Raw genomic sequence first — 12,859 nt, forward strand, 5'->3', positions numbered from 1 at the left:
CACACGCTGTGTCTTCGGGTCGAGGATGCGGTAGGCCTTCGAGCCCTCCGCGTAGCCTATGAACACTCCCGGAGTGCTCCTGTCGTCGAGCTTGCTGATGTGGCCAAGCTCCTTGGCGAACGCGAGGCAGCCGAAGACCCGCAAGTGGGAGACCGCCGGCTTGCGCCCGTGCCAAGCCTCGTACGGCGTCCTGCCGTCGAGCGCCTTGGTAGGCGAGCGGTTGAGGATGTAGACGGCCGTCACCACCGCCTCTCCCCAGAAGACAGCCGGCATCCCCCTCTGCTTGAGGAGGGCCCGAGCCATCCCCACAACCGTCTGGTTGCGCCGCTCGACGACGCCGTTCTGCTGCGGGCTGTACGGCGCGGAGTAGTGGCGCTGAATGCCCTTATCAGCGCAGTACGACGCGAATTCAGCCGCTGTGAATTCGCCGCCGTTGTCGGTGCGCAGCACGCGCAGCTTGCGGCCGCACTCCGCCTCCGCAGCAGCCTGCGCGCGCCTGATGGCGTCCGCAGCCTCTCCCTTGCTGCCGAGGACCATCACCCACATGTAGCGGGAGAGGTCGTCGACGAGCAGCAGGAAGTAGCGTCGTCCTCCCGGTGTGGCCGGTGTCACCGGGCCACACAAGTCCCCGTGCACAAGCTCGAGCCTCTCCTTGGCTCGGAAGCTCGCCCGCTGGGTAAAGGGGAGTCGCCTCTGCTTCGTCAACACGCAGACGTCGCAGAGCTGCTCCACATGGTCGAGGCACGGCAGGCCTCGCACCATCTCTGCGGCACTGAGCCGCTTCAGGGCCTCGAAGTGAAGGTGCCCGAAGCGCTCGTGCCACTGCCACGCCTCGTCGTCCCGACGAGCGGCGAGACAGAGGGGTTGTGCCACCTGCACGTTAAGGACGTAGAGTCGATTTGTGCCTCTGGTTACCTTGGCAAGAAGGCGACGACGGCGATCCCAAATCCTCATGACTCCATCCTCAACAACCACGCGCGAACCGTTCTCATCCAGCTGTCCCAAGCTGATGATAGAGTTCCTCAACGCGGGAATGTAGTAGACTCCGGTGAGCAGCCTGTGCTCACCAGACACGGCGGTGAAGATGACGGAACCGACGCCCTTGATCTCCACGCCGGAGGCATCCCCAAATTTGACGGAGCCTCGGACGCTAGAGTCAAGCTCGGTGAAGAACTCCCGGCGACCGATCATGTGATGGGTGGCGCCGGTGTCGAGGCACCACCCGTTAGTCTTGTCGTTGCCGGAGCCGTCGCCGAGGAGGGCGTGTGCTTTTGGCTCGTCAAGGTGGAGGAGAGCCGCTGCGGCCGGTGCCGCTGGAGGTAGCTCTATGCTCGCATGAGCCATGAACAGAGCCGGCTCCTCCTCCTCCGCCTGTGCGACGTGGGCCTGGCCGCGTCGTGGCTGACGACAGTCCTTGGCCCAATGGCCAAGCCGGCCGCAGTTGCGGCAGGTGTCGTCTCGTGCCGGCTTGTGCTTGCCGGCGGCGCCGCCCTGGGCGCCTCCGCGGGCATCACCCTCGGCACGTCCTCGCGCCCCGGCCTGGGCGTCTCTGCGCGCCTTGCGCGGCTTGCCACGCTTGCGGCCGCCTGTCGTGGAAGAAGGCTCCCCCTTCCTCCGGTCACCCTGGCAGGCATCCCACTGCTCCCGAGTGAGAAGGAGCTTCCCGCCAGTGGTGATGGGCCCCGAGAGAGATTGTGGCTCATCGCTGTCGACAACTTTGAGGCGACCTATCGCCTCCTCGATCGACATCGTGGAGAGATCCAGCAGAGACTCGATCGAGCGAGCCATCTGCTTGTACTTCTCGGGGACGCAACGGAAGAGCTTTTCGACAGCTCTCTCATCGCCGTAGGTGTCATCGCCGAACTGCACCATCTTCTGCAACAGAGTGTTGAGACGGAGAGCAAAGTCATCAACGTCCTCACCTGGCTTGAAGGCCAGGTTCTCCCACTCCTTGCGAAGTGCCTGCAGTGTGGACTTGCGGGCGCGGTCGCTGCCGATGCGTGCCGCAGCGATGGCGTCCCAAGCCTCCTTGGCAGTCCGCTTATTGGTAAGCGAGAACTGCATCTCGGACGGGACTGCTGCGATGAGGGCATCCAGCGCCCGTCGATCCTGGTCGTAGTCGACGTCGCCGTACCGGACTGCCTCCCATATGTGCCGCACCTGGAGCTTTACCCTCATCACCGCAGCCCACTCGACGTAGTTGGTCTTAGTGAGGGTAGGCCACCCACCGCCGGGGCCGACGTCCCTGACAACAGCCTGGAACCCGTGGTGACCACGGTACCGATCCGGGGAGAGAGAGCCACGCCGCCTGTAAAGGCCGCGCTCTCCATCGACCCGTCCGCCACCGTTGCCGTGCGCGCCTCCTCCAGGAGCGCCGCTGGCGCGTCCGCGCCTGTCTGGGCTGCCGCCCCGCTCGTGGGCGTGCGCCGCTGCCCACTGTGCCGCCCGCTCTCGCGCTGCCTCTGCCTCCGGCAGCTCGAGGTCCGCGTCGGCGCTGTCGTCAGCAGAAATGGAGCTGCCGGTGCTGCCGCGCAGAGCCTCGACCTCCGCTGCCGCCGCACGCGCTGCAACCGCCGCCGCCGCTGCTTCTGCCTCCGCTCTGACTGCTGCTAGCTCCGCCGCTGCCAGCCTCGACGCCCTTGCCGCCGCCGCAGCGGTCTCTGCCGCCGCTCGCTCGCGTTCCTCTGCCGCGGCAAGTTCGGCCTCCTGCCGGCGCCGCGTGCTCGAGGCGACCGAGCGCTGAGACTGCCCTGCGGACATGACGCGCTACCGGGGAAGGGCTGCTGCGTGGGGAGAGGGCTGCTTCAGACGAGCTACTGCTGCTCTGCGCAGAGGGAGAGGGGTGAGCAGGAGCAATCGGGGCTGCTGCTGCTCTTAGCTGGGGCTGCTGTGAGGCTGAGGGGGGAGATGAGCAGGAGATGCTCAGGCTACAGGATAAACAGGCTCTGATACCACTTGTTAGTCGCTGAATTCTTACTCTTGATAGTAGAAGAATTCTTACTCTCATCGAGAGAGGATGACACTAGGAGTTGGGGCAATTTTTTCTATTTCTCACACAAATGCCATACCAACCTGAGGGGTTGGGGATACATATTTATAGGCCCATGGCCAGCCAAGCATATGCCAAGATGCTAGTCTAAGATGCTAGTCTAAGATGCTGTCCTAGATGCTGTCCTCTAGTCTAAGATGCTGTCCTAGATGCTGTCCTCTAGTCTAAGATGCTGTCCTAGATGCTGTCCTCTAGTCTAAGATGCTGTCCTAGTGTCCTAGATGCTGTCCTAAAGCATATGGGCAGCAAGACCACCATGTGGCAGCCCCACAAAGACTGCACAAGGACTTATCCTATCAAATACCACCTTCGTACTGTTGCCTCTGCTGTCAAGCTGTTATAAAAACCTGTTCTCTTTTCCTGTATTTCTTTTCATGAAATAAGCAGTTTGTTGTGAGTATGCTACAACATGCTATAGCTTCTTGGAAGTTTATGTGATGCTCCCTATGCTGAATAGCCATTTCTGTGGCGTTGTTGGTTCATCTAGTCATGAGACAAATTAATGCTTTAGCATTTATTACTTTTTGATCTCATACTCGAAACAAGAATAGAAAGTAGTCTGTCTTGCATAGGTTGCTTGCTTCTGTGTGAATTTGTGGAGTGGGTGTTTCTGAAACTAAGGATAATGATGATGTAGAATGGATATGAAATTGAAAGGTGATAAGACTTATTTTTAAGACACCAATTATGCGTTTCTATTAATAAACTACTTCTTGTTGTGCAGCAAGTTGCTGTTTTGTTTGATCGAAAGTTGTTGTTTTATGAATGTCAGTTTTTGTGCAAGTTATAAGCAATTATTCTATTGCTTATATTCATTATACTGTACATATCCCCTTCAGTTCTTGTTTTATGCATTTGTGTTACTGCTGTTGGAAGCAAAGATGAGGCACAATTGAGTATTTCTTCTTTCCTTTATGCTAACTGTGCTTTTGATTATGTAGGTTCCTTTTCTATCAACTGTCCTGACTAAGCTAGATGCCTCTTTAAAATGTACGCAAATAGTTAAGTTTGGCATCTCATTCCTAGAAAAGGTGATACTCTCATGCATGTGCTGTAAGCAAAATTGCTCGTATAATATACTCGGTCCAATTTCTTTGTACCTTGCAGGTTGGGTTGATCACAGTATGTTCTGAAACCAGTTAACCAAATACGCCTCTACGAGGTACTCCTCACAATGTCTAATCTTTTTCCTTGGAAATTGCTTTTTCACAATGCTTGTCCATTGAGAAAAAAATAACTATGCTTTAAAGTCTAGAGAGAAGGTTGAGTATTCCATTTTATATGGGTAACTTACTATCGGATAATCTTATTAGTCCCTCCGTTTTTAAATAAATATATATTGGTTTATGTTTTTTAGTGGTGTTTTTAAAAAGTGTCCCTAATTAAGACTATTGGAAGTTAGAATAAGATTAAATGAGCGTAAATGAGCGTAGTGGTTTGCTGGGATAGGTGCTATTAATTGGAAATGAGAATAAGAAGTGTAGACATGTCAAAGTTGATAATATTATCACCTTGGCTTATATGTTGGAGGCTAAAATGATATTTAAAAAAAAGAGCTAGTACTTCTTATTTACTCCATGATCTATGTGGGCAGATATTGTGATAGGGAGGAGGGAACATGTTTAGTAAAATCTATTTTTTGAGTCCCGAATCTCAATATCATATAACTTTGGTCCCTAAACTATTCAAATCGGACATTTTTAGACTCTGAACCCAGTCAAAGATGGTTTTCCTCCGACGTGGCACTGACATGGTGGTTGTTTTGCTGCACACTGCAGCACAATCATCAAATATGTGGTGGGACCTGCCACCGGTAAGGTTATTTTATTCTGTTCCTCTCGCTTCCAGCCAAGCCCCACAAGGCCACTACCACTCCTCTAGCTATTCTCTTCTTCCTCCGGCGGGAGCACACCGACACCCAATCTCACGCACCGGCGTGCGCCGCTGCCCAAAATCTCACCGCGCTCCTCCATTTGTGTAACTCAATCAACCGGACTTGTGCTTGAGCCTCCAAGGAGCAGCCGTCGGCCCCGTGCTCGTGTCGCATAGCTCTAGATCTGCCGCTGCATCAATGAGGGCATAGGAGCCATGTTTCCTCGAGAGGGAGCTAGCCGTCGCAGACCATCGCCTAGGGGGTTATTCCCTTTTACCACGGGCTGCACATCACCGCGCTCCCTGACAGTGCCCATGGCCTCTCCCACGCTGATGCGCTCCACTGGATCCAACCCGTGGCCCGCGAGCTCGAAGAGGAGTGCGGCTAGGAAAGGCAGGGGGTGGCGCCGATTTCCAGATCGTCACTGCCAGGGAAGCTATCGGGCAGTCGTGAGAGGAGAAACGACAAGAGTCGGAGGTCGAGCTGGTCGCCGGGGTGGCGCATCCTCTGCAGCAACTAATAGCTCCGGCGGTGGAGAGCGCGCAAGGCAGCAGCCGGAGAAGATAGTCTCCGTGCCGGTGAGGGAGAAGGGGCGCGCGCCGTTACCTGTGACCGCGGTTGCGTCAGGGAAGGAGTACAAGGAGCCAGCGCCGGCGCTGAGCATGGACCTGGCAACGCCGGCGGTGGAGAGCGCGCAAGGCAGCAGCCGGAGGGATAGAAGCTGACAAGTGGATCCTCATTCTTTTTTTAATGACTGCACTACTGTGTCAATTAAAAACCATCCTACTTGGCGAAACCATCGCCATGTCAGCTACAAACCGGCTTCAAATAGGCTAAAGGGTCTAAAATGTCTGGATTGAATAGTTCGAGGCTGGAGTTGTTTGGAATTGGAGTTCGAGGGCTAAAACCAGATTCGTGATAGTTGGAGGGCCAAAAATTAACTTCTTCCTTTAGTAAAATAACAATATTGGAAAGATAGTATAAATACTGTATTAAGTCTGTAACTAGGTGAAAAGAATGATTTAGTGATCCAACTCCTCATCAATTGTTCCTATTATTTATAACAAAAAAGATCTGTATCAACTTGCATATATATTGAACCGATCATGATCAATTATTGATCATACATACATTAAATTATGGAGGGTGGATATTGATATATAATCACATTAGATATTGTCCCTTTTAGTTACATGCTTGCATGGTGCCCTTGTAGCTATTGCATTGGCACGCATGCAGAAAAATATTGAGAGAAGTGTCTTGCAAAAGTAAAGTATTATGCACTAAGGGGGAAAGAAAGACCTCTGGCGGCATCAAATTTTGTTGTTCCAGTATCTCTCTGGCCAGAGTTCGTGACCCGGTAGCTCTGGTTCAGTGCAAATGCCAGGTTAAGTTGTATTGGTCTAATCAAGATAGCGGAAAAAAAATGATATTATTAATAGTAAGTCCTATATGTTTACATTATTTCTCATGGGCCACTGAATCCTTTTTACCTTGCTCGCAATTGTTACAAAACTTACGCTGTCTTCTCTAATTGTATCCATTTGGCCTATTGGCAACTTTATGCAACTAATTTGACTGAAACAACCACATTTTTTTTTTCTGACCTTCACTTCTTATTTATCAATATTATGTAAATTGGTTCCTAACTTCATTGCTATTGTAAATTTTAATAGATGTAAAAACACGGCACTTAGTGGAAAAATTCAGATAAGCTCTTAGCTTATCAGTTGCACTAAGAAAATACGATATGATTATGAGGAAAAAGAAAGTGCCCTTGGGTGCAGTTGCGCCCACTTTTAAACAAGTGCAATTGTGGACTTTGAGAAAATCTTAAAAAATTCATATGTAAAGACCACATTTGAAGGTGTGCATTGGCAGTGCAAAATTACGTTGATTGAGCACTGTATAGAAAACAAGTTTATTCAATTATATTTGCAATATAAGTTCTCTTGTCTTGTCTTTATGCACAGTGGACAATTGCACTTTGGCCATATGCACAAAATCCTTCCTCCGTATGTGTTGTCACATTGATGTGGCAAGTATCTGTGGTTGCTACTAAGGTCATCTTCAGTAGTTACCTTAAATTTTCATCCTCAAAAATACTATTACAGCATCCTCTATCACTATTACAGCATTCCTTATTTTTTCATCTCCAGCAGCTACCCCATTTCCTATCTTCTACTCCTCTTTTTCTCTCTCTGGGCCGGTCTGTCAGCCTCTGTGCTACAGTAGTCCGCAAAAAATACAGACCCCACTCTCTCTCCGCAACACTGGTACTGCTGGAGATGGCCTAAGAATTTCTGATCACATACTAGGGCTCAGCTGGCTAACGGGGAGGAACTGGTTCTTTCTTGTTATGGGTTGTGGCATATCTTTCCATCTTTCCCTCAGCTTAAAGCACCTCCCTAGCAAAATTGACTTTATTGTTCTGACCATGCAACTCAAGTGAGCTGGTACCACTCTACTCGCTGTCCAGACTTCATAAAGTTTGCAACTCGTGTCATCGTGTGATTGCGTGTGTTTAGTTGGTACAAGTAAAAAATTTAAGTTTCCAATTGATATGTTCAGAATTGAAGCTACACCAAATATGATTTCTTGTAGATGAATATGTTCGTAATCGGCATCAATTAGGATGCAGAAGATTCTATATAAATTGAAGTAATAATGTAATATGAACTGATTGAACCATGGAATCTAATAATCAAATTTAACACTAATTGCTTGAAAAATAGTGCATAGTTTGTGGTAGCAGAGAATAAGTCCACTGACATGAGTAGTTTTCCACGTTGTGACAGCTGGTATATCGTCAATGCCTAATTTCACTGGTAGACGATGACACTTAGGCCTGATTTGTTTTTTATTCGAATTATGGATTCTAGCCCTTAAAACAAAAGCAAAAGACAAAAGTAAACAGTCACAGTATAAAAACTGATTCTTATAATTCACCAGTTAAATTGTACTATAAAATCCCACAATTCATAATCTAATAAGAAGCTTCCATAAATTTTACAAATCCAACTGAATTCTCATAATCTAAAGCTAAAAAAAACATGCCCTAAGTGATGGTAGGGACTACTGACCAGTAAATTGCTAAACTTAAAGATGTACAGTTCACACCTAATAGTGCCTAGCGATCCGGTGGTTGCTCGTCTTGCAATTTACAAAGAACTATTTTTTTTTTCTCGAATACGCAGGAGAGCTACGAATCCTTATATTAGATAGGGAAGACGGGTCCAAACAGAAAAACCTCCAAATGGAGGCACACACATACCCCCACATCCACACAAAGGACACACACACACACCTACAAACTCACCCAAGGACATCCACACACTAATTAAGCCAAAGCTCAGCTAAACCTTTTGCGCCTGCAAAACACCATAAAGGGATTTCTTCTCTAATTCCACAAATGACTTCTTGCGACCGAGGGGCTTTTCCATTGAAAACACAATCATTGCGGTGTTTCCATAGCCACCAAGTCCCAAGAATGACAAGGGAACCAAAGCCTTTTCTGCATCTTTTCGCTGATCATAGTTGTTAAGGTAATTTGATATTGGTATGATAAATAGTCGTGTAAATGGAAAGCTATGCTGTTGGGGTGCAAATTAAGTCATTTTTATTTCAATTGAACTCTTAATAATAATGTTGGTTAAAATGGTGAACCTTTCTCTAAGGAAAGGTGAGGATCATATAAACATGGCCAGTTTTTTTTCTTTTAAAAGGTCATAATGATTGATTTACCAAATTTCCCATTATTTTTTATAGCTAAACATGGAATATTTCATTTTAAAAAATGGGAATTCTGAAACTGATGCATTCATCTTCAATTTGCATCTACTGGCACTACCACTGATGGAATCTGAATGTTGACCAATAAGGCAATAATGCCCATTCAGGCATTTTGCAACTACAGATCTTGCCAAATGTGGCTTCCATAGACTTCTAGCTTCCACAGCTGTGCATGGCTGCATGTCAGTGTGTTATGTGTATGTAGACAAAGAAATGCGCGGGTGGAATTTCTCCTCTTCTGTTTTGGGACCATCCTTTCCTACCTTGGTTTAATGAAAAGAAAAAGAACGATGGTGGTTAATCTGAAATATCTAGTAGCTGGCCCAAGAATTCATCATTTGCCATTTTTTTCTTTTTTCCTTCTGAGGAGAGAAGCACAACCTGATAACCATCAAGCTCAATATCTTCCTTTTGGAGCTCAGGCAGAGGTAAGCAGGCACACTTGTGTTAGAAAATGCACATAATTAAGCGCATTAACACCCTAGCAGACTTGTTATTCGGGTCTATAAAGCCTATGCTACCTACAACCACAGCAGAAAAGCTGGTACAGTCTTGAGACTTCTTGCTATGAATTTTAAAACAGTAGACACATGCAAATAGGGACAAGAGTCCAAATTCTCGCACAATTCAAACACAAGTTGCATGATTGCCTTGCCAAAAACCCAAGGGTACCACAAGTGCATAACACAGATAATAATAACAATATATGAATATATATATTAGGTAGGCAAGTTGCACAAGTGTGCCTTTGTCTCTTCCTACCCAACCATTATTCAATAAAGTATGGTTTCTTACCCATTCAAACCATCAAGCATGACAGTGTAGCATTCCAATCAGAACACTTTGGATTGCATATTCACATTACTTTTTGTACCACTTGATAATAGTAGCATTCTTCTGAGTCCTGATGTTAATCTTCATGTATTTGTACTAGTTTTTTTATAATAGAGCCATGGGCACAACAAGTGCTGAAAATTAAACTATAGCTGCTGTTTTTGTTAAGACCAGAACCGGCAGTAAACCTGCTGGTCCACAAAAAGCTTGGCATGTCTTAAAAAAAACAAATATGCACTGTACTGTGTGAATGTTTTGTAAGATAATCTCGAAACAACGAGAAGGTCGACTTGCAACTCTGCCAACATCACAGGCGCCACTGTTTCCCTTTCCTTTCCTGCCCATTTGCTTAGTTATATATCATGCAGCACTGCTCCATGTTGGTTATTACTTGCTCGTGCATGTATGATCTTGCATGCTACTATTAAATAGGGAGGCGATCTCTTCCTTGTCTCTACTACAACATGGGAGAGAACAGAAAGGTTAGGCGAGCAGGCATGCATCTGTAGCTGCTCGTTTATTTTATCTCTGGGGCTGAGTTTGAAGTACATAACATCTGGTGTTTGTGTTCTAGATCATCCTGCCAGGCTAGCAACGAGCAAGCTACTGCACTGCCAACAGCTTCATGGTCACAGAGTTGTCTCTGAGGTTTCAAGAGTAATGGATGAAACCTTGGGAAAGAGACCCTTGAATGACCAGAAGGATACATTCATATACAGGTAATTTGCAGCACATCACATTGTACTTGAGTTCATTCATAGTTTTTAGAATTTCACTCTCCATCTTTTCCCCTTTTTCTTTTGGCATATGAAGGGTGTTTGCAAGTACGTGGAATGTTGGTGGCATCGCACCGTCTGATGATCTTGGCTTGGAGGATTGGTTGGGTACAAGAGCCAACTCCTTCGACATCTATGTTCTAGGGTAGCCTGTTCAGTTCAACCTGCTAACTCATCTACTGTCAAAGTGATGTTTTGCTCCCGGTGAATAAGATTTGTTCTGATGTGCTTCAGGTTCCAAGAGATAGTGCCACTGAACGCAAGAAATGTGCTTGGTCCTAGAAATAGCTGTATATCTACGAAGTGGAACTCACTAATTGGGGAGGCACTCAACAAAAGGAAAAGAAAAGTAGGGGCAGAGTTGCACCAAGCAACTACTAACACAAGTGCAATGGAGAGCTCTGCGCAGGTGGAGGGCTTCAGATGCATCAGGAGCAAGCAGATGGTCGGCATCTTTACCTCGGTATGGGTGAGGAGCAACCTCAGGCCATTCATTCACCATCTGGATGTGTCATGCATTGGTTCGGGTATCATGGGCTGCCTAGGGAACAAGGTAAGCATAAGTTCATACAGAAGCATTATCCGTATATGCAATGAGATTATCATGCATGTGCACGCGCGTGTGGATTGCAGGGTTCCGTTTCGATTCGGTTCGTGTTGCATGAGACAAGCCTTTGCTTCGTTTGCTGTCACCTGGCTTCAGGTGGCAAAGAAGGAGATGTGCTGTTGAGGAACTCGGATGTCGCTGATATACTTGCAAGGACGAGGTTCTCTGGTGGTGCAACGCAGGAATTGCCAGAGAAAATCCTTGATCACGAGTAGGTGTATCAGCTCAGCTCACTCGCCTCATATTTCTCGGTCTTTAATTTACTTTCGGCCAATCAACATATCAGCCCTCTTAGATTTCTCCAGTAAGTCAATTATTACAGTGCCTAAGCATCTCCTGTAGTTCTGACGTAGGATTAGGTTCTATTTTTCTCTAATGATTACGTTCTTTATTTCTTAGTTTGATGTGACAGCTTTTAATTGTGCTAAACGTACCTCGTCTCCTTACGAAATGAAAACGAAGAGGTATCCCAGCTGAAAAGAAGAATCCGGCACGATACCAAAATGGCATCACACATAATTGCATACATCACCCAGGGCATCACTTCATTTTGGCCAGTTTATACGAACAATTTGGTTATGGTATTCTCGTGTTCTCTTCCTCCTTTGTGCAGTCAAGTAGTTTTGCTCGGTGACTTGAACTATAGGATATCCTTGGAAGAGGCCGAGACGTGGTCGCTGGTGAAAGCCAAGAACTGGGCCATCTTGTTAGAAAAAGATCAGGTATTTTTTTTCTTCCCAAGATAGTTTGAAGTTGTCACCGTGATCCTTTTTATCTTAAACTTTGTAAACAGTGCGGTGCTTTTATCTGATGGTGAATTTTCAGCTGTTGTTCGAGTTCTCAAGAGGGCGGCATTTCGAGGGATGGCAAGAAGGCTTGATCACATTCTCTCCCACCTACAAGTACCTCCCGAACTCCGATCAGTACTACTGGTGCTTCGAGGGCGCGCGGGGCGAGAAGAAGCGTGTACCGGCATGGTCAGCTTAGTCCTGTACATTGAATCCTGTAGGTGTGGTGGCTTTCTTTGGCTGGTAAATATGAGCTCAGAGGTGTTGCTTTTGCGCAGGTGTGATCGCATTCTGTGGCGTGGAAGGGGCCTGAAGCAAGTCCACTATGAGACGTGCAGCTACAGATTGTCCGACCACCGGCCGGTGAGAGCGATTTTCCATGCCGAATGTCATATCAGTGGGGATGCAGAACTAGTCTGACAAATAAAAAATCGAACGGTCAATATCATAGAACGCGAAAATCAATATGAAATTGTTTTTGTTTCACGAGTGAATTCAAATTTTCCGAATCGTGAACGTTGATTAGTGACTGGGCTGTGCAACTGTAACTTCACAAGCGTGTTAGTTGGGCAGAGCAGTGTGGTACAGGAATCCATATTCCAAGAAGAGGTGCACATATATATTTTAACTCCGGTGCTGTACAAATTCTTTTTTTCATTTAATTTGTCCATGAGGGCTCCAGCATATTTCTTCCATCAACATTGGTGGATCAAGAATAACGATTAGAGAAGTTAAATATGTAACTTACTAAATTCTTTTGAATTAGATAATCTTCTCCTACGTTTCATCCAACACACCTCAAAAACTCAAGCGGAAGCTAAATCTAGAGAGAAACAAGCTGTTGCTCAAAAATAAATCATGGCTCTCATGGTTATACGTGAACTCTAGGTTTCAATAAAACTTAATCTACAAGTCATCGTCACAAAAAGGCTTCAACTAGATGTCAGAAGCGTTTTGATTCAAAGAAGATCATTGAAAGAAGAAAATTTTTAAGTTGATGATCTAGATGTAAGGGAATACAAGACACACTTATATACATTGATATGCGAATTTTATATCTCTAGCAACAAGAAGAATAACTTCACACAGAAAAAAATTTCAACCCAAAAATCAAAACGAAAATCTCATCCAAGAAGGAAA

General features: G+C 46.7%; 1 protein-coding gene across 3 annotated transcripts; it reads left to right on the forward strand.

Moving 5' to 3' along the window:
- The first annotated feature begins 3,964 nt into the window (after window positions 1-3,964).
- On the forward strand, window positions 3,965-12,347 carry LOC133901820 (type IV inositol polyphosphate 5-phosphatase 9-like). Of its 3 annotated transcripts, XM_062343331.1 has the most exons (10): window positions 3,965-4,080; window positions 4,157-4,211; window positions 9,981-10,030; window positions 10,123-10,267; window positions 10,362-10,469; window positions 10,559-10,877; window positions 10,958-11,142; window positions 11,545-11,653; window positions 11,757-11,908; window positions 11,998-12,347. In XM_062343331.1, the coding sequence occupies exons 4-10, from the start codon at window positions 10,209-10,211 to the stop codon at window positions 12,137-12,139; spliced, it is 1,074 nt and encodes a 357-aa protein (XP_062199315.1). In that variant the 5' UTR covers window positions 3,965-4,080; window positions 4,157-4,211; window positions 9,981-10,030; window positions 10,123-10,208; the 3' UTR covers window positions 12,140-12,347. The 3 variants fall into 3 exon arrangements, with proteins under 3 accessions (XP_062199315.1, XP_062199314.1, XP_062199313.1); XM_062343330.1 differs by lacking the exons at window positions 3,965-4,080; window positions 4,157-4,211 and having other exon boundaries at window positions 8,340-10,030; window positions 11,578-11,653; XM_062343329.1 differs by lacking the exons at window positions 3,965-4,080; window positions 4,157-4,211 and having other exon boundaries at window positions 8,343-10,030.
- The last annotated feature ends 512 nt before the right edge of the window (window positions 12,348-12,859 follow it).

This window comes from Phragmites australis, chromosome 20 (genome assembly GCF_958298935.1).
Source record: "Phragmites australis chromosome 20, lpPhrAust1.1, whole genome shotgun sequence".
Taxonomy (NCBI): Eukaryota; Viridiplantae; Streptophyta; class Magnoliopsida; order Poales; family Poaceae; genus Phragmites; species Phragmites australis.

Coding starts and splice junctions, on each gene's coding strand:
- LOC133901820 (XM_062343329.1), top strand. CDS start 9,964: ATGCTACTATTAAATAGGGAGGCGATCTCTTCCTTGTCTCTACTACAA. Junction 11,143..11,544: donor GAGAAAATCCTTGATCACGA/GTAGGTGTATCA, acceptor TCCTTTGTGCAG/TCAAGTAGTTTTGCTCGGTG. Junction 11,654..11,756: donor TCTTGTTAGAAAAAGATCAG/GTATTTTTTTTC, acceptor GTGAATTTTCAG/CTGTTGTTCGAGTTCTCAAG.